The 25,070-nt window shown below is 26.8% G+C and overlaps 2 protein-coding genes across 3 annotated transcripts in view; one reads left to right on the top strand and one right to left on the bottom strand.

Annotated features, from left to right (window-relative positions):
- Positions 1-17,867, bottom strand: part of LOC114122032 (high mobility group protein B2-like) — a 189,845-nt gene extending 171,978 nt beyond the window's left edge. The window contains exon 1 of the mRNA XM_050197825.1: positions 17,862-17,867. The gene's annotated coding sequence lies outside the window, so the exon portion shown is untranslated. The remainder of the gene's footprint in view (positions 1-17,861) is intronic.
- LOC114128545 (uncharacterized) overlaps positions 1-25,070 on the top strand; it is a 118,970-nt gene that overhangs the window by 1,782 nt on the left and 92,118 nt on the right. The window contains exon 2 of one of the 2 annotated variants that reach the window (XM_027993075.2): positions 7,419-7,676. In XM_027993075.2, coding sequence (XP_027848876.1) covers positions 7,568-7,676 — 109 coding nt within the window. In that variant the 5' untranslated portion in view covers positions 7,419-7,567. Of the gene's footprint in view, positions 1-7,374; positions 7,677-25,070 lie in introns of those variants that run through there. The other variant, XM_027993074.2, reaches the window with a different exon arrangement.

The raw sequence follows: 25,070 nt of genomic DNA, 5'->3' as shown, positions 1-25,070 counted from the left end.
GATGTAGGTATATTATAAATCATAAGTACGTTTGAATTGAACTTAAATTTCGCTTTTTAACATTATTTTTTATTTTTGTTTCAAGACTTATTATTTTGGTATTATTTTTATAAGTAATACTTCGAATGATTTATTGTTTTATAAATATTCAAAATTCAAAACTCAAGTAACTCATCTTGATACTTTGAGAATGTGAGGTGTTAGGTATACATAGGAACTTTCAAGTAAATTAAACGATACTGATAATAAAATATATTTGTCTTTATATCACTTATTATTATTATTTGTAAGTTGTAGACCATTCATTTAAAATTTCTTTCACCTTTCACATTTCTGAATAGGTACACAAACATACATCTATTCACGATTTCAAAGAAAATATCTGAATATAGACATATTATACATAATACATATAGGTATTATATTTATGTATGTACTATATATATTAAAAGAATGATCGATCAGATCAAGGTCTATACATAATAAATAATAATAACAATAATAGTGGTAGTAATATCGTATAGTAATAGTATAGAAGCGTTGTAAACCCGGCGTAGTAGATAATATGTTACTCGTATGTAGTAATATAATAGTATTAAATGGCGGGCTAAGCACGTTTGGATCAGTTGGAAAAATCATCCTGAAAAATTACAAGCAGTTTAGTCCTATTTTTTGAGTAGGAAAATTATTAAAAGAGTTATAAAAAAAGTTGAGACTTTTGGAAATAATGTGATACTTATATTATTGCTAAAAATATTACATTGTTTGCACTGTTCTCTAAAAACTAAAATATATTTTCTCTTGTCTCATATTGTTTTTTAAAACATATTCAGAGCACTTTTCATATTTTACTCCCTCTCCACCAGATATCTCACCATATCAAATTTTAGTACATCATTGTTAACTATACCTAAACTAACATAATAAATAATACTGCTTAAAATATTTTACAATATAATATAGATATATAATTAGATATAATACTATATTTGAACACTATCGTACTTATACCTATATAACTATTTCGTATAGAGGAGGAGGTATATAGAAAAATCCAAACTCAATTCTCATCTATATGTGAAAAAAGACGTTTTTCAAGGATTTATAATGGCCTAAAAAAAGGCCATGGGACGATTAAAACCTCTACATTCATGTTGTATGCGTTTAATACAACAATATACAGACCAATGATAATGTATAAATAGGTAATACTCAATATTAATTATATACTGAACGATTACTTTAGAACTTTATCGAAGTTTTACTCGGAATTTTCAAATCTAAACAATATCTCAAATTAAGCGCAGGAAGTCTTCAAATACCAATAATACATTTTAAACAGCGGTATAAATAGTAAAACAAATTGTTCCCGCAAAGGCGCAAAGGATAACCTATGAATAGTGTATAATAGGTGACTAATTTGTATCTTACTAGTTTATGAGCATGCGCCTAGAGCATAAGCTTCTAGTGTGGGAGGGACACGCAAAGCATTTCATCGGCCCGGAATTGATAAGGAAACATTTTGAAGACTCGTTCCGCCAAAATGATATATTGTCGTACACACTACAGAGCACATAATACATACTACTAATAAGCTATATTTTCAATTTTACGCACTCGCGGACGGCGACGAGGATCGAAAGCCGTCATGAAGACTACAGCGAAAAGGATACAGAGAAAACAGACTGTCGTTGTTTTAAAATTGATAATCATTGAAAATATTTTGGTTACCACTTACCTGTTTATCACACCAAAGATCTCAAGAGCGAGTTTACCGCGGTTGTTGACATACGGGCGTTTAGAAAACTTTGGTATAAGTAGATTCTATAGCGGAAAAAAATAAACACAAGACGAATTTGTTTTTCAACTAGATGTGCATAGGGAATTTATATAACTTTGCTAAACAAATTAACATATTACCTATAGACCAAAACGTACGAAAAGTGTTATGAACTTTAAGTGAAGTTCCATAACTTGTTGACATTATGACGAGACAGTACCTGAACTGAATGTAAGTTATTCTCAATTAAGTCTAATATTTATACATGACTAAAATAATATAAAGTGTATTTAGACGAAAATATTTGTCTGGGTGATTAGCAAAATGTTGTCGTTTATTTTAAGTTTACACCGCACTGTATTTGGACGACTAGAATTTATTTATATATTATGGTCTACCAATAGTGTGGTTAGAAATATTTGATTTTTTTTACATTAAGGTTAATATACGTTTAAGTAGAAAATATATAAGTCGAAAATAGTACACACTTACGCGAACACAACGCCATATACGTTCTACGCAGTTATTTCTAACGTCGTAATAATATTATAATGTGTACCTATTAAATATTACATAAAATAAAGCCAAACCTTGATAAGTATATTATATAGTTGATGTATAAATATGATTGATTTCTTTGCGTATATACGACTACCGATCGATCAGTGCCGCGGATTAAAGATTCCGCTGTTATTACTCGATCGAGATGACCACAAACAATCTGTATCGTAAAGTACATACTGGAAATATAATATATATCAAACTACAACGTGTTATTTGTGATAATAGTTTACATAACAGTCATAACACAATGATTACTGTCTATACATTATAGTACTTATGTATATAATATAGATATTATGTGTGTGTGGTACTGTAGTGGAATGAAAATCAACACGTTTTTGTGCGCCGGGGCTTGTGGAATTTTTCTAATACTATCAGTTTTGTTTATACCACTGCAGGAAGTAAACCAATAAGGAACTTCATCAAGGTTCTTTCCTATTTAGAATTGCTACTGCGGTGTATGTATGGGAAACGTATTATGTATACGCTGCGCACGCGAATGCATTTTCAGCGAAACAATAAAACATTATTATACGTACGTACGGCAGTGTGTCATAAATTTGATCGTGTGCGTTACATTTTAGTGAAAGGTTCCATAAAGTATCCGTACAGATTACTACAGAGGTCAATAAGTTCTACGATTGGGTTTCACTTAACAAAATAAAACAAAAAAAAAAAAAAATTAAAATATATATTTTATTTTTATATCTAATATTTATGCGTCGCGTAACTGCAGATGCTGCTACACTTTGTCAAATTTTGCAATATCGTCGTCATAAAAATACGTTTATAGTTTCCTCATAATTTGCCGTGTGACGTAGTTGATTCGTTTTATTGTATGAATGAGCTACGAGGTTCAAAAACCTCGGCGGCATCGACTGACTGACTGCGCCTATTATATACATACAGGCAGTGGCATAACATTGGCAAAGCCCATACGGACCGGTTCTCCAGTGTCGGCGGCGATCAGGTGCCTAACCCGATGTTTTGCAACAACGAAACCGATCGGTAAACGACGGATAGAATAGATCGATGGCAGTGCTTAATAAAGACTTAATAATCGGTGGCCGTGTATTAAAATTGTTGATGACGTGGCTGTATAGTATACTGTTGCAGTACCGGCGGCAGCGGTTGCAGTGTGTATAACTGACGACCTCAGGCTTTCTATCTATGGTGTAGACCTGTAAGAGTACGCGTAACAATTCAGAAATTATTGTGAGAGAACGTTTTTTAAAAAATTTTTTGGCACACCCAAGTATCAACTTGTCACCATAAACTGAAGTTGAGTTTAGTTTCCTTCCTATCAAACAGTTTCGTAGTCACATGTGAGATATAATCATTTATGTTTATTTATTTTTTTTGTGTTTTATATAATACAATGTGTTTCTTTAATCCTTGATATAATAGGGATATTATTACAAGTCAAGTTGATAATCATATCAATATTTAATATGTAATGTGTGTTTACTTAAACTACATACAAAATATAACAGCCAACAGGTAAAACGTCTAAAATTAAAAATAATGTAACTATAAAATATCTGTTACATTGGATAATGTCACATTTAATGATATAGTATAAAAATTTAATATTTAATTTTTTTTTTGAATAATGTTATATAATATATATTGTTGTTTAACACATTTGAATATCTATACGAGTTTGTTAATTTAGAACTTCAATTTAATTTTACTGAGAAAAAGGTAATTTATGATCTTCTGGATACCCTTTTAAGCTAAAAGTTTGTGACTTTTAAAGTATAATGCTTAATTATTTTTTGCCCTCTAATTTATCACTATTCGTGTTTTTATTTTTATTTCTATTTTTAGTTTCTTTTGCCAATATTTCATATTTTTGTTTTTGTGTAATGTTGTGTAAAAGGGCTTATGCCCGTTGATTATTATAAATAAATAAATAATTTACTACAGTAGAATATTTTACAAACAATAAATTATAATTAAATTAAATTTTGACTTATTTTTTTTAAAACATGTTAAAAAGAATTTATAATTTCAAATAAATTTTACTATAATAGCGTAGGTACAAGGTATTTAACTATGTGTTATGCAAGATTTCTGGATAAGTTGTATTTACGAGTAATTAGTTATTGCTTATGAATGGCCTTTACATAAAATATGTCACAAGAAAAGTATATTGTTAACCATTGGCTAAGTGTTTTAAAAAATTTTAAGCATTTTAAACAAGTAAAATAAATATTAAATAAATTTAATTATATTATACAGAATACAGAACATAATTATAAATTATAATACATTAAAAACTTAATAAACAAATAAAAAATATTATAACCCGATTTTCGTAAAGACTAATGAGGGTTACAATGAACATATATGTATATATATATTGAGAGCTTTTTTGTATTCTACATAGTATTTGCGTATCAACAGGATGTATTCATTTAACTTGTAATGAATAGACAACTTATATATTATAACCATAAAAGGCTACTGTAATATACTACCTGGATGTTTTTTTCAATAACAGTGTTATGTTTAAATGGTGAGAATATAGTATATATTGGTACAATATGTCTGCAAGCGTCTAATTAACTTTCGCAAGCAAATTGAAAACCCATCTGAACACTAATGGTCTAGATTACATAAATATTATTTTATACGACTAGCTTAGTGCAAATTATACACCGGAAGCATGATTTAGTTTATTATGTGTTCCATTATAGCCGGTTATGTATTTGGTGTCAGTCCAAATTTTGTAAAATAATATCCGTTATAAATATACCGTTGACTAAATTTTAAATTTTAAATTTTAAATATTAAATTGTTTTTAAAAAGTACAATATAGTTTTATATTGTATTATACTTAGTAGTTATATTATAGGTTAGTTATTCTCAAAAGTATTATTATTCAATTTTTTTTATAAGAATTATGATACAAACGTTTTATAAAATATTATAAATATATATTTATACTATATACTTGTAATTTTTAGATGGACATTATAATGAAAATAAAATTCCTAATAAATATTAGTTAAATATTCTTAATATTCAATTATATTAGTACGTGTTCATAAATAGTATGATTTTTTTATGTTTTATTTATTTGAAAAAAACAAAGTCTAGGTATTTATTTTAATTTTTAATTGAAATGATTAACAAAAAATGAATAATTTAATATAATATGTATGTCGTAGGTATATGATGAAAAGTAGTACCTAAATAGTATTAATACGTTTTATTTTATTAATTGGTATTATTAATTATCGATATAAATATGCAATATCATTTTTTAAATTAATATACCAGCTACCAGCAAAATGTTTAAAGATTTAAAATTATTTTATTAAAATATATAATACAAGAAAAATTATAAATGCAATATTATATATTATATAGGTAATATATACAATATTTACATACCTAAGTATAAAAATTTGTCATCAATATTTTTAATTGAAATATATTTTTTAGTTATTATTAGTGTAAGTTGTATAATTATTTACTCTGATTAACAATTACTGTAGGAAACTTCTTGTTCATTTTAAATAGGTACCTAACTGAATACCAGTAGTGATAAATGTAAAATATTTACAATGATCCGTTCGAAATAATATAATCATAAATACTATAGGTACTCGTATATTCCATAAAAATTATTTATATAAAAATCTCAAACAGAAAAATGTTGCATATAAGGGAAATTGGAAATTTCTATTTAGTGTAAAATAATAATCTATTTAACTATAGAAAACGATTGAGGTTATGTATAGATTATAAATTATATACATAATATACAAATTACATACAGTATGTATACTATATATTGCATAGTGTTTAGTGTCATGCTAAAATACACCTATATTTAAGAACCGGAAACTCTGAATTTCATTCAACAAGTTTTTAAGCAAAGCGTATAGAACGACTGCGATGTAATTCATCAATAAATAACAGTATAATTATTGGTCACGCCATCTTATAATACATATGAATATATCATATCGATACGTTTTACACTCTTAATAATTTGCAATTAACTTTATAATATATATTTTATACCTATTTATAAAAAAACGTTACAATTTTATTATTACTATGAATTAGTTGAAAAAGAAATTGTTATTTTTGCAATATCGATGATTTTTGTTTTACGACAAGCCGAATCACGCGAATCTATGTCCCCACAATTATTGTATTTTCTGTGTCAATTAAAACACATCAACGATCGTGTAGCATACAATATACATCATATTATATCGAACCGTTACAATGTTATGGCTCTAATGAGGTCTGCACAGTCATTGTGATCAATCCGTGGGATCCTATAGCGCGCATAGTAATTATCGTTTTATTTTCGCAATGCTCGTTCGTAGGTGGAAACTTGAGTTCGGTAAACAAGAAAAAAGAAAGTACCTACTGCGTCCTCTCTCACTCCCCCCCTCATTGAGCCCGAAAATGATGATTTTCAATTTTCAATTGGACTCGTAACCGATTATTAAACGCGATGCACACTTATACAGTTGCGTATTTGTGCATAAATGCAATGATAATTGGCTATATTTGTGCATAGGTACATACATACATATTACATACACACACTTTACGGTTAACAGATATGGGTACTCATAAACGTTTTGAACATTCGCATAATATTGCCTATAATATACTCTATACTTATATATCCAATAATAATTTGTGTGAAATATGATTCTATTATAATAACGATAAACGCACAATCGACAACAACAGCTAATTAACCCTTGAACACTTAATTTTTGACACATAAACGTCGATAAGAATGAGTGTGTATGTGTGTGTATAGGTTGAGCTGTGTACTATTAATTGAAAATGAGTGTTGTTAAAAACATATCTATGCCGTGTGGAAATTTGTATGTTTAATACTATAGTAAATGTCTACGATAAAATAAACGACATTATTATCACATTAGAGTGTTTATCGAGTAAAATATAACTGTGTACAAATAATCACATTTTTTTTTCCTTGAGATTAGGGATTAGGATTTACAATATTATTATTCCTTTAGTCATGTGCGTGTATTCATCCGTTAACCACGTGTGTTTCTCTGTGTTCTAGATCACATAGATGATCTCGTGGATTATTAAACATTCGAGACTTTCGCATGGAGAACGGGCAACTGCAATTTTTAATATCCTGTGGATTTGAGGACGTCATAGTCGCAAATTACGCATCATATCAATCATACTACTAGGGAGAGAAACGTCATGCTTAACTGCACCGATGCCGAGTGCACGTTGCACCACCACCATATTCATGTGGATCCTATACAACATCATTTACAAGATGACCGGCAACACCATGAACATTCCTCAGGTAAAAAATAATGATTTATCAATCAATAACAAACAATAAATATAATATTAGCAACATATTAGTTTTAGCATAAAATAGAACATTACATTTTAGCTTTAATCAAATTAGAAAAATTGCACTACCGTCAAAGAACGTGTATAGTTATTTACTTTGATATAATAAGAGCCGCAATGAAATTATTATTTTTTAATTACCGAAGCGTCATCGAGCTGATTTTAATTAATGGTTATATTTTGAATTGCTTTTGAACTTCAGCTTTTAATTTAATATGCGTCATCAGTTATTACTGTATAGCCTTAACTATGACGGATAGCCTACACACTGTAGGTAGGTATTCACTATTTAAATTTTAGAATTTAATTGTTGTGCATGATCTTCAATTATCATTCTAAATATCGTAGGATGCATGAACTGTTATCCATTGATATATTATTGCACTACTATCAAGATTGCAGTTTATAACATTCATTCCATTAGGTCTATTTCGATAAAGTTATTTAATTTATTAAGTTTAAAAAAATTTTTTTTTAATAGTAATTTTTCTTTCTTATTCGTTTTATCTTATTATATAATAATTACTGGAACTTAACGATACTTATTTAATATTATAAAGAACATTAATAATAACGAAGAAATTTACTTTGTGTCATTGTTCATTAATTAATAGTTAGTTTTTGTGGTTTTATTTCATTAATTATTTGACAAATATAATTTAATATAATATTATGTGTTATTATACAGTATAATGTAAAATGTAAAATAAAGCATTATATTTTGTGTAATTTAATGCAGTTACTTTTAGATAATACAAAATAGAGTTTATTAAATAAATAATTAATAACCAATAACTATACTATATTTACTTAACAAGGAAACCCTGTTGAATAGATACCTATACATGAAATTAAATCTGTATCGTTTTGTATCAATAAAATAAAATAAAACGTACTGGTGTGCAGTTTTAAAAAAAAAAATAGTTTATGGATTTGATAATAATAAATTTGACATTTTCTAACAATTTATTAAATTTATTTACAATATAGTGATAAATTAATAAAAAATAATATAATTTCGAATACCTACCTTACTTAATATGTTTTTAATTTTAGAATATTAATAATAATAATAATAATAAATGAATAATAACGAACTAGGTAGGTTACACAAAATAAATCATACTTTGCTTATACGTTAGTCGTTTTACGAATGAATCATATTATATATTATTATAAATGTGTCTGCAAAAAAATTCTCAAACAATACTTTTGTTGTTTAGAGAATGTCATTCAAAAATAGTAATGTGTATTATATAATAAATAATAACGAAAGTAATTCCAAACAATGTATTTAACCCATAATATTCGTGAGAAAAAAAAAGTTTAAACATTTTAGTGTCATCAACTATAAATTAATTAATTTACAGCGCAGTATAACTTATTATATTATATCCATTTTAAATAATTTAATGCAAAATATTGATAAAATAATAAATTTAAGTAATTATACGAATATGTTTTAATTTTATTTAAGTGAATTATTATTTTTATTGTCTACTAGATCTAGATGTACTATATTAATATAACCGAGGGATCATTTTTAAACATGTAATAAAAACTTTTTCTTCGGCATAAGTAATCACACGATCCAGTAAAATAATATCGTTACTTTGCCGTAGCCGGGTAGCCGGTACAGTAGTGTTGACAGTGTTGTAATATTTTCTTCATTTCCGAGGATCATTAATTAATGGTACAAGAATATTATAAATATAAATGAAAAGTTACAACTATTTTTTTTTATTTAAAACGTTGCACTCATTATTTAGCGAACAGATTTATTCCTGGGACGGGCTAAGGCAATATAAATACATATTATATATATTTATATAAGTAGTACCTAATAAAAACAATTATATACTATAAGGTGCGTTACGGGTCAGATTGACGCAGGGCATAAATGAAAAAATAAAGTTGTGGTAAGGCTTACATGAGTGTAGGATAGTACCCGAGGCGCAGTGGGTAAATGGCCTCTGCAGTAGTGATCTGGTATGGAAGCGCCCGCGGGCGCCAGCGCGTCTCCGAAAGGCACTTTCACTGTTCCCCACGACTCCCCGTCCTTGAATGCCACTTCTTGGTCCACAAAGTTTACTCCTTCCATTGCATTTTTGGCCCCTCTGTTTAAGTATCGTTCAGATGACCATGAACGACATACTGTGTAGGTAATTCGTATATTACTGACATTATATTTCTCAACAGCTGAAAAAGCTCTTCAGTATAAATATTTCAAACGCACGCTGTGCTCGAAAATGTCAGATTATGAAATTATTAATTTAAACTGTATGATAACGCCTAACAATGTGTACAGACATTGATTGTTATATCATGTATATATGTAATGTTATGTGTGAAGACGTCGTTGGTTGAACATACACAATTTTCGTATTTATGGATACACATAAAACGCGCTTCGAAGTGTTCAGTCGTTTTCAAGTGATGAATAGAATACACGGAAATCCCGTCATTCTCTAAGTCCTAACTATATAATAAAAAATAAAAACGCTATAAGATATAGTTGTGGGTGTGAGATTTTAGCGGTATCTATACAGTAAATTAAACACCTATGTACCAAAACGTTTTAAAAACCTTGACCATTTGTGTGATTTATGAAATGGTTAAAACAAATTTTGAACAACCAAATAACTCTATTACTAATACTGGAACCATATTATTCATTTAATTTAGAAATTATAGACATACCTACTACAAACTATAGAATAGATACCTATAATTTATCATTATTGTATAGAACTTTTACTATCATTTCAAAACTCCTTATAAATGACTGATTTAATTTATAATTTTTAAAACAATTTGTGTGATTTGATTTGTATACCCTATTAACTATTGTGTATTATCTCCAATATTATAATTTGGAACATTTTATTATAAATCCTTCTTATAATTAAATTTATAATATTAAATATTGTATTTTGTAAATTTCTATCTATTACATTACGCTAAGTAAATATTTATAAGTAGGTACCTAAAACACAGATACAACGCAAATTATTTATCGATTTATGACATAGGTCCTATGTCCTATTGGTTTGGCTACCTTCCCGAAATTGTCTACACCGGATATACTTATCACCTTGTCCGTCTACTAAATAATGCAATGATCATAATCACATATCATTAAATTGATTGTTCTTGTTTGTTTTTGCCAACATATGTCTAATTTCAAATGATTAATGGGTATTTACATTTATTTTCAATATACGCGTTGTTTCTAAGACATTACTCCCTTCCGCGTACATAATAAATTGTGTGGTCAATATTCATTACCAATATTATCACATTAATAATCATATATTTCTACAATTTAAAACAACTTTAACTACAGTTCGTATAATATAGTTATTAGTTAACAGACCGACCATAAAGTACTTACTATTATTATTATTATTATATAATATATAAACATATAAGATATTAATACTAATACTGTTACAAATTACACATACTACACACACACACATGTGTATAATTGATTTAATATGATACGCGTGTATGTCATCTATATTAATTGTACCAGTTTCATTGAAGTGTTTAAATATTTTATATTTACCACAATATTAATTTCAAATTGAAAATAATAAACTCCAAGGCTACATTAGCGTTAGAACTAATTTTTAATGCAGTATCATTAAAAAAAAGCGCGATACAGAATTGGGTGGGCCAGGGCGTGTGTTTTTATTTTTAATACCAATTATAATTATAACTGAAAAACATTCAAAGTGCTGTTCGGTTTTACCATAAAAGATTTTCGTCTTTGTCAAAATCGAATGCTTGATTATTTTAATTTTCTTCGCCTGTATATTTTGTTAATGAATTGGGATATTATGCACTGTAGATTTTAAAACAGTATGATTAATTTCCTTATTTGAAGTTTCTGATCATTTTTTCTGAACGACATAAAACTTAATCAAAATATTGTGTACAAAAATGACGTATCGTTAGGTTATATTATTCTTCCTAAAATATATTGCTTGTCCCTTTTGCAATAATAATTTAATACATTTTTAACTAAATTAAAAATAAATATTTTGTTGTTAATATGTCAGAGAAGGTAAATGTAAGAAACTCGTTTGGATTTTCTAAACTTAGTTGTTCCTGTCCTACATTATGGTATCTTGTTATAGTATTAAATGTAATGATATAATTTTGTATTTTGTTAATTTGTTTGTAAGAAACATTTATATTTAATGTTTATATTGTTTCATTTTTTTATTATAACATTTATGAATGTGTATGAATCCATTAGGTATACAAGTTTGTCTAGCGATGTAGTAGTATAAAGACGATGAATGGAAACTTGCCAATACCATCGGTAGACAATTATTAATGTTTTCTTCTTAATTCGCAATTCGCATATAATATTAAACAATTACGTAGCTTTACGTAACTATTATTAATACGGTCACGTTTTGTCATAAAAACTGTGTTTAGTAGACGATTTTTCTTTTTCTTTTTTTCTTTTATTATTATTTATATTGTTTAATATCATCGATTCGCTTGTTGAATGATTCAAAATGTAGTCCAGGGTTTTTTACTTTTAAACAATTGTCATCCCTAGGAAAAATTGCACTTAAGACTATGTAAATTATAGGACAACCGCGCGTGATTAACAGTTTTATATAATATATATATATGTATAATTAATATATAAAAACTTATTGCAGTATTAAATATGTCTCGTTTTGCTCATTATTATATTATCTATAAGTTATAACTTATGAGACACGAGACACTATTTGAACACATGGTCTAATTTCAATGGTTTAACGTTGATTACTACCATTAAAACATTTATTGTAAATATTTAGCACCTATATGTTATATATATATATGAATTGATTAATAAAAAGTAAATAATTGTAAAAAGTAATTAATTATTTTATAGCAGGTGCTCTTAAAATATGACGTAGATATTAATATGTTAAATTATAAAAACTACAAAATAACTTAAATTTGGCATAATGAAGTTTAATTTAAAGAAGAAACTTCATAATAATCATGTTAATGATTCAATGATTAATGTTCATTTATTATTATTATTTCTTGGTAAATAATTTATATTTACATCTTTAAATTTTTTATAAATATTTTTATTTATTACAATTTTTATAGTAAATAATGTAAATTTTAAATGAGGTAAAGCTACTTATTAAGATAAATTCTTGAATTTTATCTTTAATTTAAGTTACATGTATATATGTCATCACGTTTGTGAGTAAGTTATCAACTCCTTGATTTATTCAATAGGCATGACACGAGTATATTATGTACTGTTGTGATATTTGTAAATATTTTTTGCCAATGTCACATTACCAATTCTTGTCAAGTTTCCATTTTATAATATTATTTATATATCAATATCATTATAATCATCATCAGTGATGAACCACAGTCGATGAACTAAATTTATGTCAATGTTATTTTTAGAACACAAATATAATTTTTTTGTTGAAGTACCTTTTCCTAGTATTTAAATATAATTATTACTACAACAACTTTTATAAGTAATGAGTGTTTTGTAATATATTTTTAAAATTGGTTATTACTTAATAGATATAGTATAAATATAAATTAGTGAATGCTATTTTTCATTTTAACTTGTAATTCTCCTTGTTCAAATAATATGAACATTTTTTACAAAATAAGATATTTTTGTAATATCTATTATATATTAGTACCTACCTATATACCTATAATATAATACATAATATAATAAATTTCAACACACTTGGAAGAATACAATTTTACATTAAAAGTAACATTACAAGTAAATATTAACTCATGTAATGTTATAGTATAAACTATACTTTAAATTCAAAATATTATTAGTTGTATTTGTTGTAATTGGTAAGATTGCCAGTTATATTTATTACAATATTTTGTTTAAAGCATGAGAGTATTTTTTTAAAGATTTTACTAATTGTATTATATATTTAAAAATTTACACTTAAAATAAATAGAAATATTAAATAACAGACTCACTGTAAAAGATGACATACATATTAAACTATTTTTCTTTATTAGATACACGCAATCTTTATTTAATCAGACCTATTTAATCGAATAAAATAAATAAATGTATAGGTTAATTGTATTTATTCTAACCTAACCTGCCTAGGGCCATGTAAATTAAACTAATTTACATTGAAAAGTCATGTGTGGTAAAAAATATAAACATTATTATATACCTACATGATACTTGTTATGTTAATCAAGGTTAATACGAGTATTTAATATTTACACTGAAAAACATTGTTTTATTTTTTGAATGGTTTGTATAATCAAATATTCTATAATCGGTTGTTTTCACAAAATATTTTTTAACGTATAATACCTATGAACCATTTATTAAATGTGTACAACTCGCAGTCTTATGAATTTACCTAAAGCAAATTATCCAAGAATAATGCACAAATTATAATTCAGAATTAAAATCACAAAATAATATTATAAATTATACTCAATATTTTATTTATTTTAAATAGATAATATAAATTAAATGTGAATTGCTTTAATTGATAAATAAAAGTTTATTAAGACAATACGTTTGTGAACAATAAAATTGTATTTATATTTGTATACATTATTTTCCAAAAAATATAAATTTCAGAATTTTTTATGATTACCATTTATTGAAAAATTTTAAATATACAGCATATGTTATAGATTAGAATATAAATTTAATATTTGTTTATAATATCATACATATTAGCTTAAATATTAAAATAATATTTAAGTATAAATAATTATCATCGTATTAGTGTTTTTCATTATTTTGAATGACAGTTTTTAACTTCATATTTTGAAACAGAATATTTTTTGGAGTATTTTAATATATAAAAATTGAAATTCGAACGAGAAGTTTTTGAATAATAATTATTTAAAACTTTAGTGAGCTGAATATTGTAGACTGTAGTGGTAAGGGGATACTCAGGAATATGTTGGTCTACTATTATGCTCACCATAACATTAAATACTCTGATACTCATATATATACAAGAAATGAATTGAGTAATTATAAAATAAATTTAATTTTGATAAGTAAAAACCAGTTATTTGAAAATAGTTTTAATTTTCATTTATTTTGATGCTTGTATCCGAAAAATATATAGGTTTTTTGCGTAGTTACGCACAATTTTTTTTGTTAAGGAAGTTAAATTTTAAAAAATATATATTATTTATGTTTAAATTTAAAAAGCGTGTAAGGTCAAATATATCAGTACAAAAAGAGTTCACACGGATACGCATTTATCTATTTTTTTTATTTATATATATTCTTACTTTCTTACAAGGCTAAATTTTCTTTTTCTTTTTTAAATAAATACGTAATATTGAAAATTTATTTTTGTACATTAATAATAACAATAATAAAAATAAACCTCACTAAATTTGATTATTATAATAAAATAAAATATATTATTATTTATTATATATTATATTATAATATAGTTGTATTATACATTGTATAGTATAAAATAATTTTACTTTCTTAATAATATTATTTTAAATTTACAATAATTGTATAGTTAAGCCAGTTAAGGTGTATTGTTCAAGATAGTGAATACACACAATAAATTTATTTTTATTTATCATTCATAATATAACGGTTATACCTCTATGAATGTTATTTATGTCTTTTGCTAATTGTATATTTAAGTGCATTTTAATTTAATAATTTAATTTTTTTATAATTCCATATACATTAGGTATAAATATATGATATGAAATTTGTAAAATCTTGTATTACAAAATCATAACAATAAAAACGAGTTCGTAAACAAGTAACAAAACTGTAAGTGTAAGATAATGGCAAAAGTACTAAGTAGTAAGTCTGTATGTTTTTATTATTTAAAGATTAGTTGGCAAATATTTATATACAACTATTAAGGTTACATGATAATTAATTTTTATGCAGTTTTATTTAGACTTGTTAAATGCTATGTCCTGTAATGTGTTATTAATCAATTGTGAATATTAAATGGAAAAACACAATTTATACATATAATACCTATATTATGTATTTGTCTCTTTTTTATTTTTTCATATATTTAATAGCAAATATTCATACCAGCATTTTAAAAATAATAAAAAAACATTTAACATAACTTAACTAAATTTTTAATTTTTTTTAGTTTTATAAATTATAACTATCAATATTTGATAAATTGTATACATTTTTTTAAAAAATAATATTCTAATTAGATTTTCTTTCGGAATATTCAAATATTATTACAAAAATATTGTAATATAAAAAATTAAAAGTTCTAGGTATAGTATTTGAAAATGATTTAAAAGTTCTTAAATGATTTCAAAATAATAAAAAGTGCAAACAAAAAGTATATACTGAATTTTGTGAGCTTGTTTAATTTTATTCACTTTAGGTTAACATTAAACTGATTATTATTATTATTATTATTAATTATTATACATTTGAAAGTCATGTTTTATTAAACAGTAGAAAAACAATTAAAACAAAATTGAAATTATTAATGTTACATTTCCTGATTTTTAAACACTGCCAAAAATTTTCTTATTTTTACAGACGGAAATATATATTTAACCAATCATTTATACATAACTTATTGTTAACTTTTATTAATAAAAAAGTACAGGAAAAAAATTTGAATCTAAAATATCAAAAAAAAAGATTGAAATTACGAAATCTGACATTTACCTTGAATAACAGTTGATGCGCAATGTCTGGAACGATTATTTGCATCGTTTCCTGAGTCTCGCAAAAACATATATTATTTTATTTGCCTATTATTTGTTTTTTAGCAAAAAATTGAAAAAAAAAATAGGAAACAATGGTTTATTTGTTAGTAAAAAATACGACCCAAGGCTAAAAGTAGATACACGCAATGTGGACAAATTATGTTCGGACTGCTAATGATTTTAATTGTTAATTATACAGACATTTATTACTAACTAATTATACATGTATTTGGTATAAGAATTAACACTATTTGGGCTCGAAAACTGTACCAGTTATTATTATTATAAGTTTCTAATGTTTTTTATATTAAAATGCTCACTTTTAGTTAAATTTTTGAAAAATTTTGAATCAATACTAATCGGCAATATAAATATTTAAACTTTAAAGCATTAGAAATAAACATATTATGTATTATCATTTTTGTATAAAATTTAATTAATACATTTAAATTATAAAATAATAAATTAATTTTATGAAGTATAAAGGATGTAATATACATAAGAGATCTTAAATTTGGAATCCAAATGAAGAAGTTATTGGTTCCTCTAGAATTACGTTATACTTTATTTAGAACACAAAAACTTTTTAGGATATTATTCATGTCCGTCAAATTGGCACCGGCACATTATGCTAGGGTAATAGGTATCAAAATTTACTAAGAATTCGCTAGATTTTGTTTGGGGATTTTTGGATTTTGTTAGGGCCCCTAAACTTTTCAAATCCACAAGAAAACATGCTGGTGCTATCTTTGTGGACGCACCGGCACATTGCCCGATTTCACTAAAATATCTACAATTATTCTCGAAAAAAAATTAAATTTTTTATATATATTAATAAATAATATGAATTATAATAATAGTAACTATGACTATTATTATTATTATTATTATTATTATTGAAACATATTCGGGTATATTGGATTAATAACTATAAACTTGGACAGAAATATTTAAACTTGATATTTTATACACTTATTGTTTAAGCTCACGTCTATAAATTTTGTAGTAATTAAAAATAATATTTTACATTTATCAATCATATAAATATTTAATAACATGTACATTTCTTTTTTATTAGTGACTCGATGATTTTAACAATAAATATTTTTTATTATTTGCTTTTATGTATATTGTATATGAATATCTTAAAATTAACTAAAATAATTATGTTAATAATGTCATAAATATCCAAGCATTAGTTTATAAAAAAATGAATAAGACAATTTTAAATATAAGCAACATCATAATTAATAACTAATTAAATATTTTACATTGTCCATGTAGCGTAATTACATAGATATCAGGGTCGTATACCGGATATAATAGTTTTTGTTAAGGAAAGAGTTGGTAATAATAATAAAACAAATGCTTAATTTTGACTTTTAAACGCAGTGTATGTGTTATTTAAACAAAATAACTTATAAGATCTATAGATGCATAAAAAAAATTATTGTTTTAGACATACTAATTATTTTATCTATGTTTTAATTTTGTATAATAAACAATGTAATTTTTTTAATAAGTAAATAAAAATAATTATATAAAATATAGATTGATATGCAGTTTTTTGTATTATATATTATAATATCTAAATACTATATAAATGAATTATATCAAAATATACGCTGTAATAGAACTCGAGTTGCATCGTTTTGTTTTTAAATTGATTGAGGGAACTCAGGGAACTATTGTCATACCTTGTTTGTTAAAACAATCCGCCCAGCCACCTAGCATTCGTGTTCTAGGTATGACAGTTCTTCTTGAGAGTACAATTAAATTGGATCTCACCAAAAAAACCTACACAATTTTGAAATCGTCCCAGTAAATTGCCGAATTTTACAATCGTTAAAAAACTGTAGAAAGTTCTTAGTCTGTGTTCTATACTATATCGATGTAAACTTAAATGAGAAAAAATGTTGTTTTTATTAAAATCGTTATAGTCAACATCCATAAGGGTGCTTAATAATTATTATAATCAATTTTTTCCTCGATATGTTTTTTTTTTCAGTTAAGATTCAATTCGAATAATTCCTTATTAATAAAGTATTTTTTTGCAAAATTATTCGACTTAATGGTAGGTGGATGGAATACTACAGAGCATAGTTTGACTAATTTTACAAAAAATTCTTTATTAAAAAAAATTATATCTAGGACATTAGGACAATAACAAATCATAATTTTACGTAACTATGCTAAGTATAAAAATATAATAAAAACATATAATATCGGTTGAATTAATTAAAATTGTGAATATTTTGTTATAAAAAGCCAATTGGTTATATAAATTTTTTAAATTGTTAAATAATTATAATAATAATAAAACAAATTAAAAGTTATAACTATTTTAAGATATTTACATTTTACTAATAAATATTAATCAGCCATTTTTTAATTATTTATGTACAATTAAGACATAAATCATTTGAAACACTCATTTTCGTAACTTCAAACTTTTAGATAAGTATGTAGGTATCGATACGAATAAATGTATACCTAAATGTTAAAAAAATCAATGCTAAAACAACTGCAGTTTAAAACACTATTTAAACTTTATATAAAATGTTCTGCGTACACAGTAATCAGCAAAAGTATGCTAAAGCATGTTATTAAGTATACATTTATAAGCAAATATGGTCCATCCGACACTTGAGAAATAGGTCAAATTACACATTTATCTATCCCAAATGACATCGACTAAATTATTCCGCACAGCACATATGCTTACACTCTTGGTGGACTTAAAATTTCACAAATAATAATAATAATAATAATAGGTGCTTGTAGTAATAACGAAAAACATCATTTTGTAAACAAACAAAGGCGGATAAAAAAATAAAAAAAAATATGCTAATTACGGCTGTCGCTTTGTATACGTACATGCGCGTACGACGAAACTTTACAACAGATGATGTGTTTTAAAACAGAAATCGAGCTGGTCGTCTACAGCCGCGTACACCTATAGTCACTCGGATGTGTTACTACGTCTTAAGAAAATCGCAATGGAGGCTGTTTAAATACCGGCGGCGGTGGGTTGGGGACCAGGAATCGCGTGGCGAAAAAAAAAAAGCAACATAATATACACTTAGTCGGCACGGGGACCAGGTCGCTTTCTGCGAACGAGCCCGAAGCAGCGCTCCCTCCGCGCCACCGCCGCCGCCGCCGCCACCGGTTTGATTCGCGCGCTCTGCAAGAAAGCATAAAATGCATTTCGCACACGCTCCGCGTAGTCGTCCGCGTTCTTCGGGCGGCGGCACCCGATTTCCATTGCCCAGCGCCGCGCGGAGGTCTGACCGCCGCGGCCAACCCCGCTCGTCGCCGTCCGCGGCCGCCGGCCCCGACGGCTGCTTGTCGCGGTGACGGTGGGAAGGAGGCTTTGACGTCACGGCAACGAGTCATGCGACCCGCGGGGCGTTACGTTCGCTGCGCAATTTATATCGCGTGATAACGATGACGGTGATGATGAACGACTTTGCAGTACATTAATATTGTTATTACAATAATAATAATAGTATCGTATATAATATATAATATTATTATTATTATTTTAGGCACGACGATGACTTGGTGATATTATTCGGTCGGTCGGTGGCGCGGCGGCACACACACACCGGTGGGTGCTCCGGCAGTGTCCGCGCGCACAGGGGCTTGCCATTTATACCACCGCGCGCCGCCGCCACCTCCGTCCGAAAATCGTTCGTCGACTGCGAGCGCAAACAATGTCTCTGGGTGTGTGTATGTGTGTGTGCACGCGCGCCCTTGAACTCTCGGACGCGACGGGTACGCCGCAATATCGTGCGTACAGCGCATCATTGTCCCATATAGGTGTAAAAAAAAAAAAAAATACAAACATACCTATTATTACATCCGATAGTGTGTAATAAATAATAATAATAATAATAATAATACTATTTTATACTATTATCATATTTATTACGTATTTTATGTTTTGCACCTGAGGGAATTGTATACTTTTGTAATATATTACAGTTTCGTCGATTGATCGCTATATAATAGAAGATGTCCCATTGTTTGTGTATCGATGGCTAGCGTGAACGACGACGTCTTATTATGTAATAATTTTATCATAATTTATATATTAATATTAAATTTATCGACTGTTCGTCAGCGAAATAATTAATATGTCAGTACCTACGTATATGGCAATATGGGATCCGCAGTGGCGCCCCGATCGAGTGGACAAAAAGTTCGTGAACACATTATTAAGTCGGACTTGGAAATGAAAAGGCCGTTTGAGTTCTGATCGCGCGTCCCTGTAAAGTTATAATTTGAGTCGAAAAAATTAATACAGATTTAAATGCATAAAAAACAAGAAAAATCCAATGAAATTCGTTTCCTATAATACAAATGAAGTACAAGCGCTAAAAACACTTCTGTTGTTTATCTCGTTCTTGCCAATTTTTTTTTTTTTAAGTAGGTAGATATTTCATCATGAACTTAACCATTGGAAGTAATTAAAATGACCGCAGGATACTTTGTGAATATTTCCGTCGACTACTTGAATCATGTTTGGTTAAGTTTTATGCGGGATTCTACGTCCTTGTAACAATTTTTCGGCAATGGCGAATTAAATAACATATTAGGTAGGTACATAAGTGTATAGAAATTATGATATTTAAATAATAATTTATATATAAGTAGAAATCTTAAATAAAGTCGTAAGAAACATGATGTGATTGACAACATAATATTATATTAATATAATATACATAATTAATAATATTATATAGACTAAATAACGATTGATGTTTGTTTAATTCAGTAGTGCAGAGCAGTGTGACAACATTGCGACCGCTATTCTGGAATCTTACAGTATAATCATTTGCCGCGCTTTCGCGTAACCGTCTGCTGTAGGTACCTATACGGCTATACCTAATAAAATATAACTCGTCGAAGATAAATTTGGTTGCTACTTTTTTTTTATTGATGCGATTTTTGCACACAAAAGATACCGCGCCGTAACCTTTGGTGACCGTACCACATGTATGTATGGTATTCATGAATGATGGGCAAACGCAATATTTCCCATCGATCGATCTCAATAAAACGATTATAAACGACTATAAACTATAAAGCTATATTGTTATCATGTCCGTCACCGATTATCTATCTAACTGTTTTTCCGTCACGGCCAGCGGCCTCATATATAATTATAATTATTATATACTTGTAGTACAATATCCCTGCATAAATTAAAATATAAAATAGCGGGTGATCTATTTTCCGAAAAAATCAACATATGTGTTTACCTCCAGTATAATAAATGATAATTTATACTTACATTTTCCGCACCGCCACAAATTGCAGTGTTTAGATTTTTATAATCTCTAATGTTTTGAAAACATATCCAAAGTTTTTGAAAATTTTAATGGTTTTTTAAATAATTTTAATTTAAACAAAAATAATTGATTAATCGATTATTTTTTATGATATATTTTTAAAATAATACATTCAAGTAAAAAGTCAAAATTATGTTTGTAAGTTCTTCAAAATCGAATCAAAAATTAAAATTCTTAATTTTAAAATTGAGATTAAATTGTATTTTATTATAAACAGTTATTTTAATATTTTTTATAATAGTACGCTTTGAATTTGTCAAACGTACATCATTATATTTATCCCTTTTTATATTGGTCAATTAAACGCTGTTTTTTTGTGCACTGATGTATAAATTAACTCATAGACATATGTAGTAACGCCTAAAATAACCTTAGATAGCTTTCGATGTAAAAGAAAAATTCTGCGAAATTTTAACATACACAACTTCATAAATTATAGTAGAAAAGTCTCTTAGTAAAATAATTGTACGAGTATATACATAAAAGTCCAATAAAATATCGTTCGAAGTAAAATAAACGTTTTATGAATCGTCTAAAGATTTTTAATATTTTACTTTTTTATGAAACATCAAAACAATAAACATTAATTTAATATAAACAAATAGTATATATGTTGATACTTACTTCCTATATAAATAATACATATAATAGGAGATGTCTAATATATATTTTACAAGCTGACATATTTGATTAATACCATGTTATTATTTCTTAATTTTGTGAAAATTCAAAATATCATTTATATTTAATAGACGCATACACTATATATAAACACAGTCTTTACGCAATAATACTGGTCTATAATAATAAAATATGTATATTGAATTAATTTAACAAATTTCCTGTAACATCTAATATTGTAATTTTGAAAAAACAGATAAACAATTATTATAAATAATATTTTGTTTATTTAATAAATTACAATGTATAATCATTTGTGCTCAAAAATAAGTACGAATGAACAGGTGGTTATTTTATTCAACGAATTTTAGAAGTCATTATATATGAATTTAAATATTTTAATATTATCCATCATTTAAAGAATGCTTTTTTATCCTTGCCCAACTGCAAATTTGTCGGTCGTTAATCTAGTAGTTATTACCGCTGTCCATGAATAAACCTGCTACCTGTATAAACAGTCACCATAGTTGGCGGAAAAAACTTTTCTCAGTATAATATATTATGATAAAATGTATATAGCTGTATTATAGGTATAGTATATATAAGCAGTGTAATGTGCGCGACCAAAGATTGTTTGTCACCACGTCCTATATACATTTATATACCAGGCATAATGAGGACAAAACTGGAGACTTTGGCGCATGAATTATAATACATAGCTTTTGGGAATTGGAGAGGTGTCGTGAGGGGTCGTTTCTCCGTTTTAAAGCCTTTAACCTTTTGGATTTTGACAGGTGTATAGATATATAATGTACAATATTATATATATATATAAATATAACTATATATCTATATAATATATATATATATATATTGTGTGTGTACGCGCCCGCGCGTCTACAATGTACGCTCTTTACTCTTTTTACTTTTTTTTTTTTTACATTAGACGCTTATCGACCGTGCGGTTTGTAAAAGGCTAACGACGGGCGTCATTGTGGGCGTATCGTAAAAGCACTTTTACCCGATAATACACGGTAACCCACTTTGCGAAAAATGTTTACCTTTATACATTACATCCGCCAAATTATTTCACGCGCGCGGGTGGTGTCGAGAAAAGAGTTTTTGAATCGAACGACGTTCGATGTTATCGCGGAGGTTACAAAACAGTGTGACTTTCGGCCGCCACCGTCACGTACTTTTCTCGATAATTAATGCGAGATGATTTAATAATATTATGAAATATATTATATTACATACGATTATCGTGTTTGTGACAATGATATCATTACATACATGCATTGCAACTATTTTAAAATACGTATTATTAAACTTGTATTTGTATGTAATGTTTATATAACGTGTGTACCTATATAATATATATATACGAAAAACGTTGTTTTTAGTCGTCATTCTCACTTTTTGTCAAAAAAAAAAAACAAGACTGTTCGTGTACTTTTAATCTCACGTCGTAAACTTTAAATTGTTTTGTCTAAAAAATTGTACTATATTCATTTTTACATGTTCGTTGTCTGCAGTTATCACTTCAAATCTTTCCGTGACTTGTATGCGTAACAATTTTAGTAACAACATATTTTCGATAAAATCAATTATTATACATTTATCTATTAAACTCCTGTTATATTAAGATAAAACTTATTTTCTGGTTCTGTGAGTATAATTGTTATTAATATTTAACACGATGATGGTTGAGTAATTTAAAACAAGAATAGATGTGTTGACCTTATATTTTAATTTCAACTACTAATTTAATAACTATAAAAAATATAAATTTATAAAAATTGTTGACAAAAGTGTAACAAAATATATATTTGTACTGCGTAAAAATATTTATGTAAGCATATATAAGTGTTTTTATTACTCGTTAATCTTATTTAACAATGATTATTTTGTAATTATTTCATTAAATTAAATCGTTTATCGATTTTGATTTAGTTTGATTCGAAAATAAATTAATTTTTTACGATTAATCGTTATATTTATAATTTAGGATAAAGAAAATTATCACAGGAAAACATAGTCATAATAATTAACCCATGAAAAAAATATAAATTCTTTGGTGTCATCACATCATCATCGTTACGAAACAATATAAATACAGAATAATTTAAAATTATACAATGTTTTACGGATAAATCATAAATAGGAAGTATTTTTTTGTTTTGTCAATAATCTATACAAATAAATTTACATATTAAGTAATATTGGATAATGACATGTGGTCCGTAAAATAGGTACGCCGATGTGTAATACAGGCTAGTATTCCTATAATAATTAATAATGTAAATTTAGATTATTGTGAATGTTCTTTAATCTTTTTCATAGTGTCTACTGCGTACAATTTGAAAGCATGACAATTTTTAGTCACAATATATTGTGTGTAAAACTACAGAGATCTGGAATTAGTATTTAGTAACACACCAGATAAAAATCTATATGATTTTACTAAGAATAAAATATCATAATTTGTACTATAAAAATACCAACAATCGTAGGTACTGTTAAAATGTGTTTATTGTCCAAACCAGCTTTTTTCAATTCTTTTTCATTCACTTATCCCTTGACCTCTCACCACTACTTTATTGCGGACTTGTCACAGTGGCGTATTT

The sequence above is a fragment of the Aphis gossypii genome, chromosome 1 (assembly GCF_020184175.1).
Source record: "Aphis gossypii isolate Hap1 chromosome 1, ASM2018417v2, whole genome shotgun sequence".
NCBI lineage: Eukaryota > Metazoa > Arthropoda > Insecta > Hemiptera > Aphididae > Aphis > Aphis gossypii.
The sequence above is the reverse complement of the archived record's forward strand: the minus strand, read 5'-3'. Positions and strand labels throughout refer to the sequence as shown.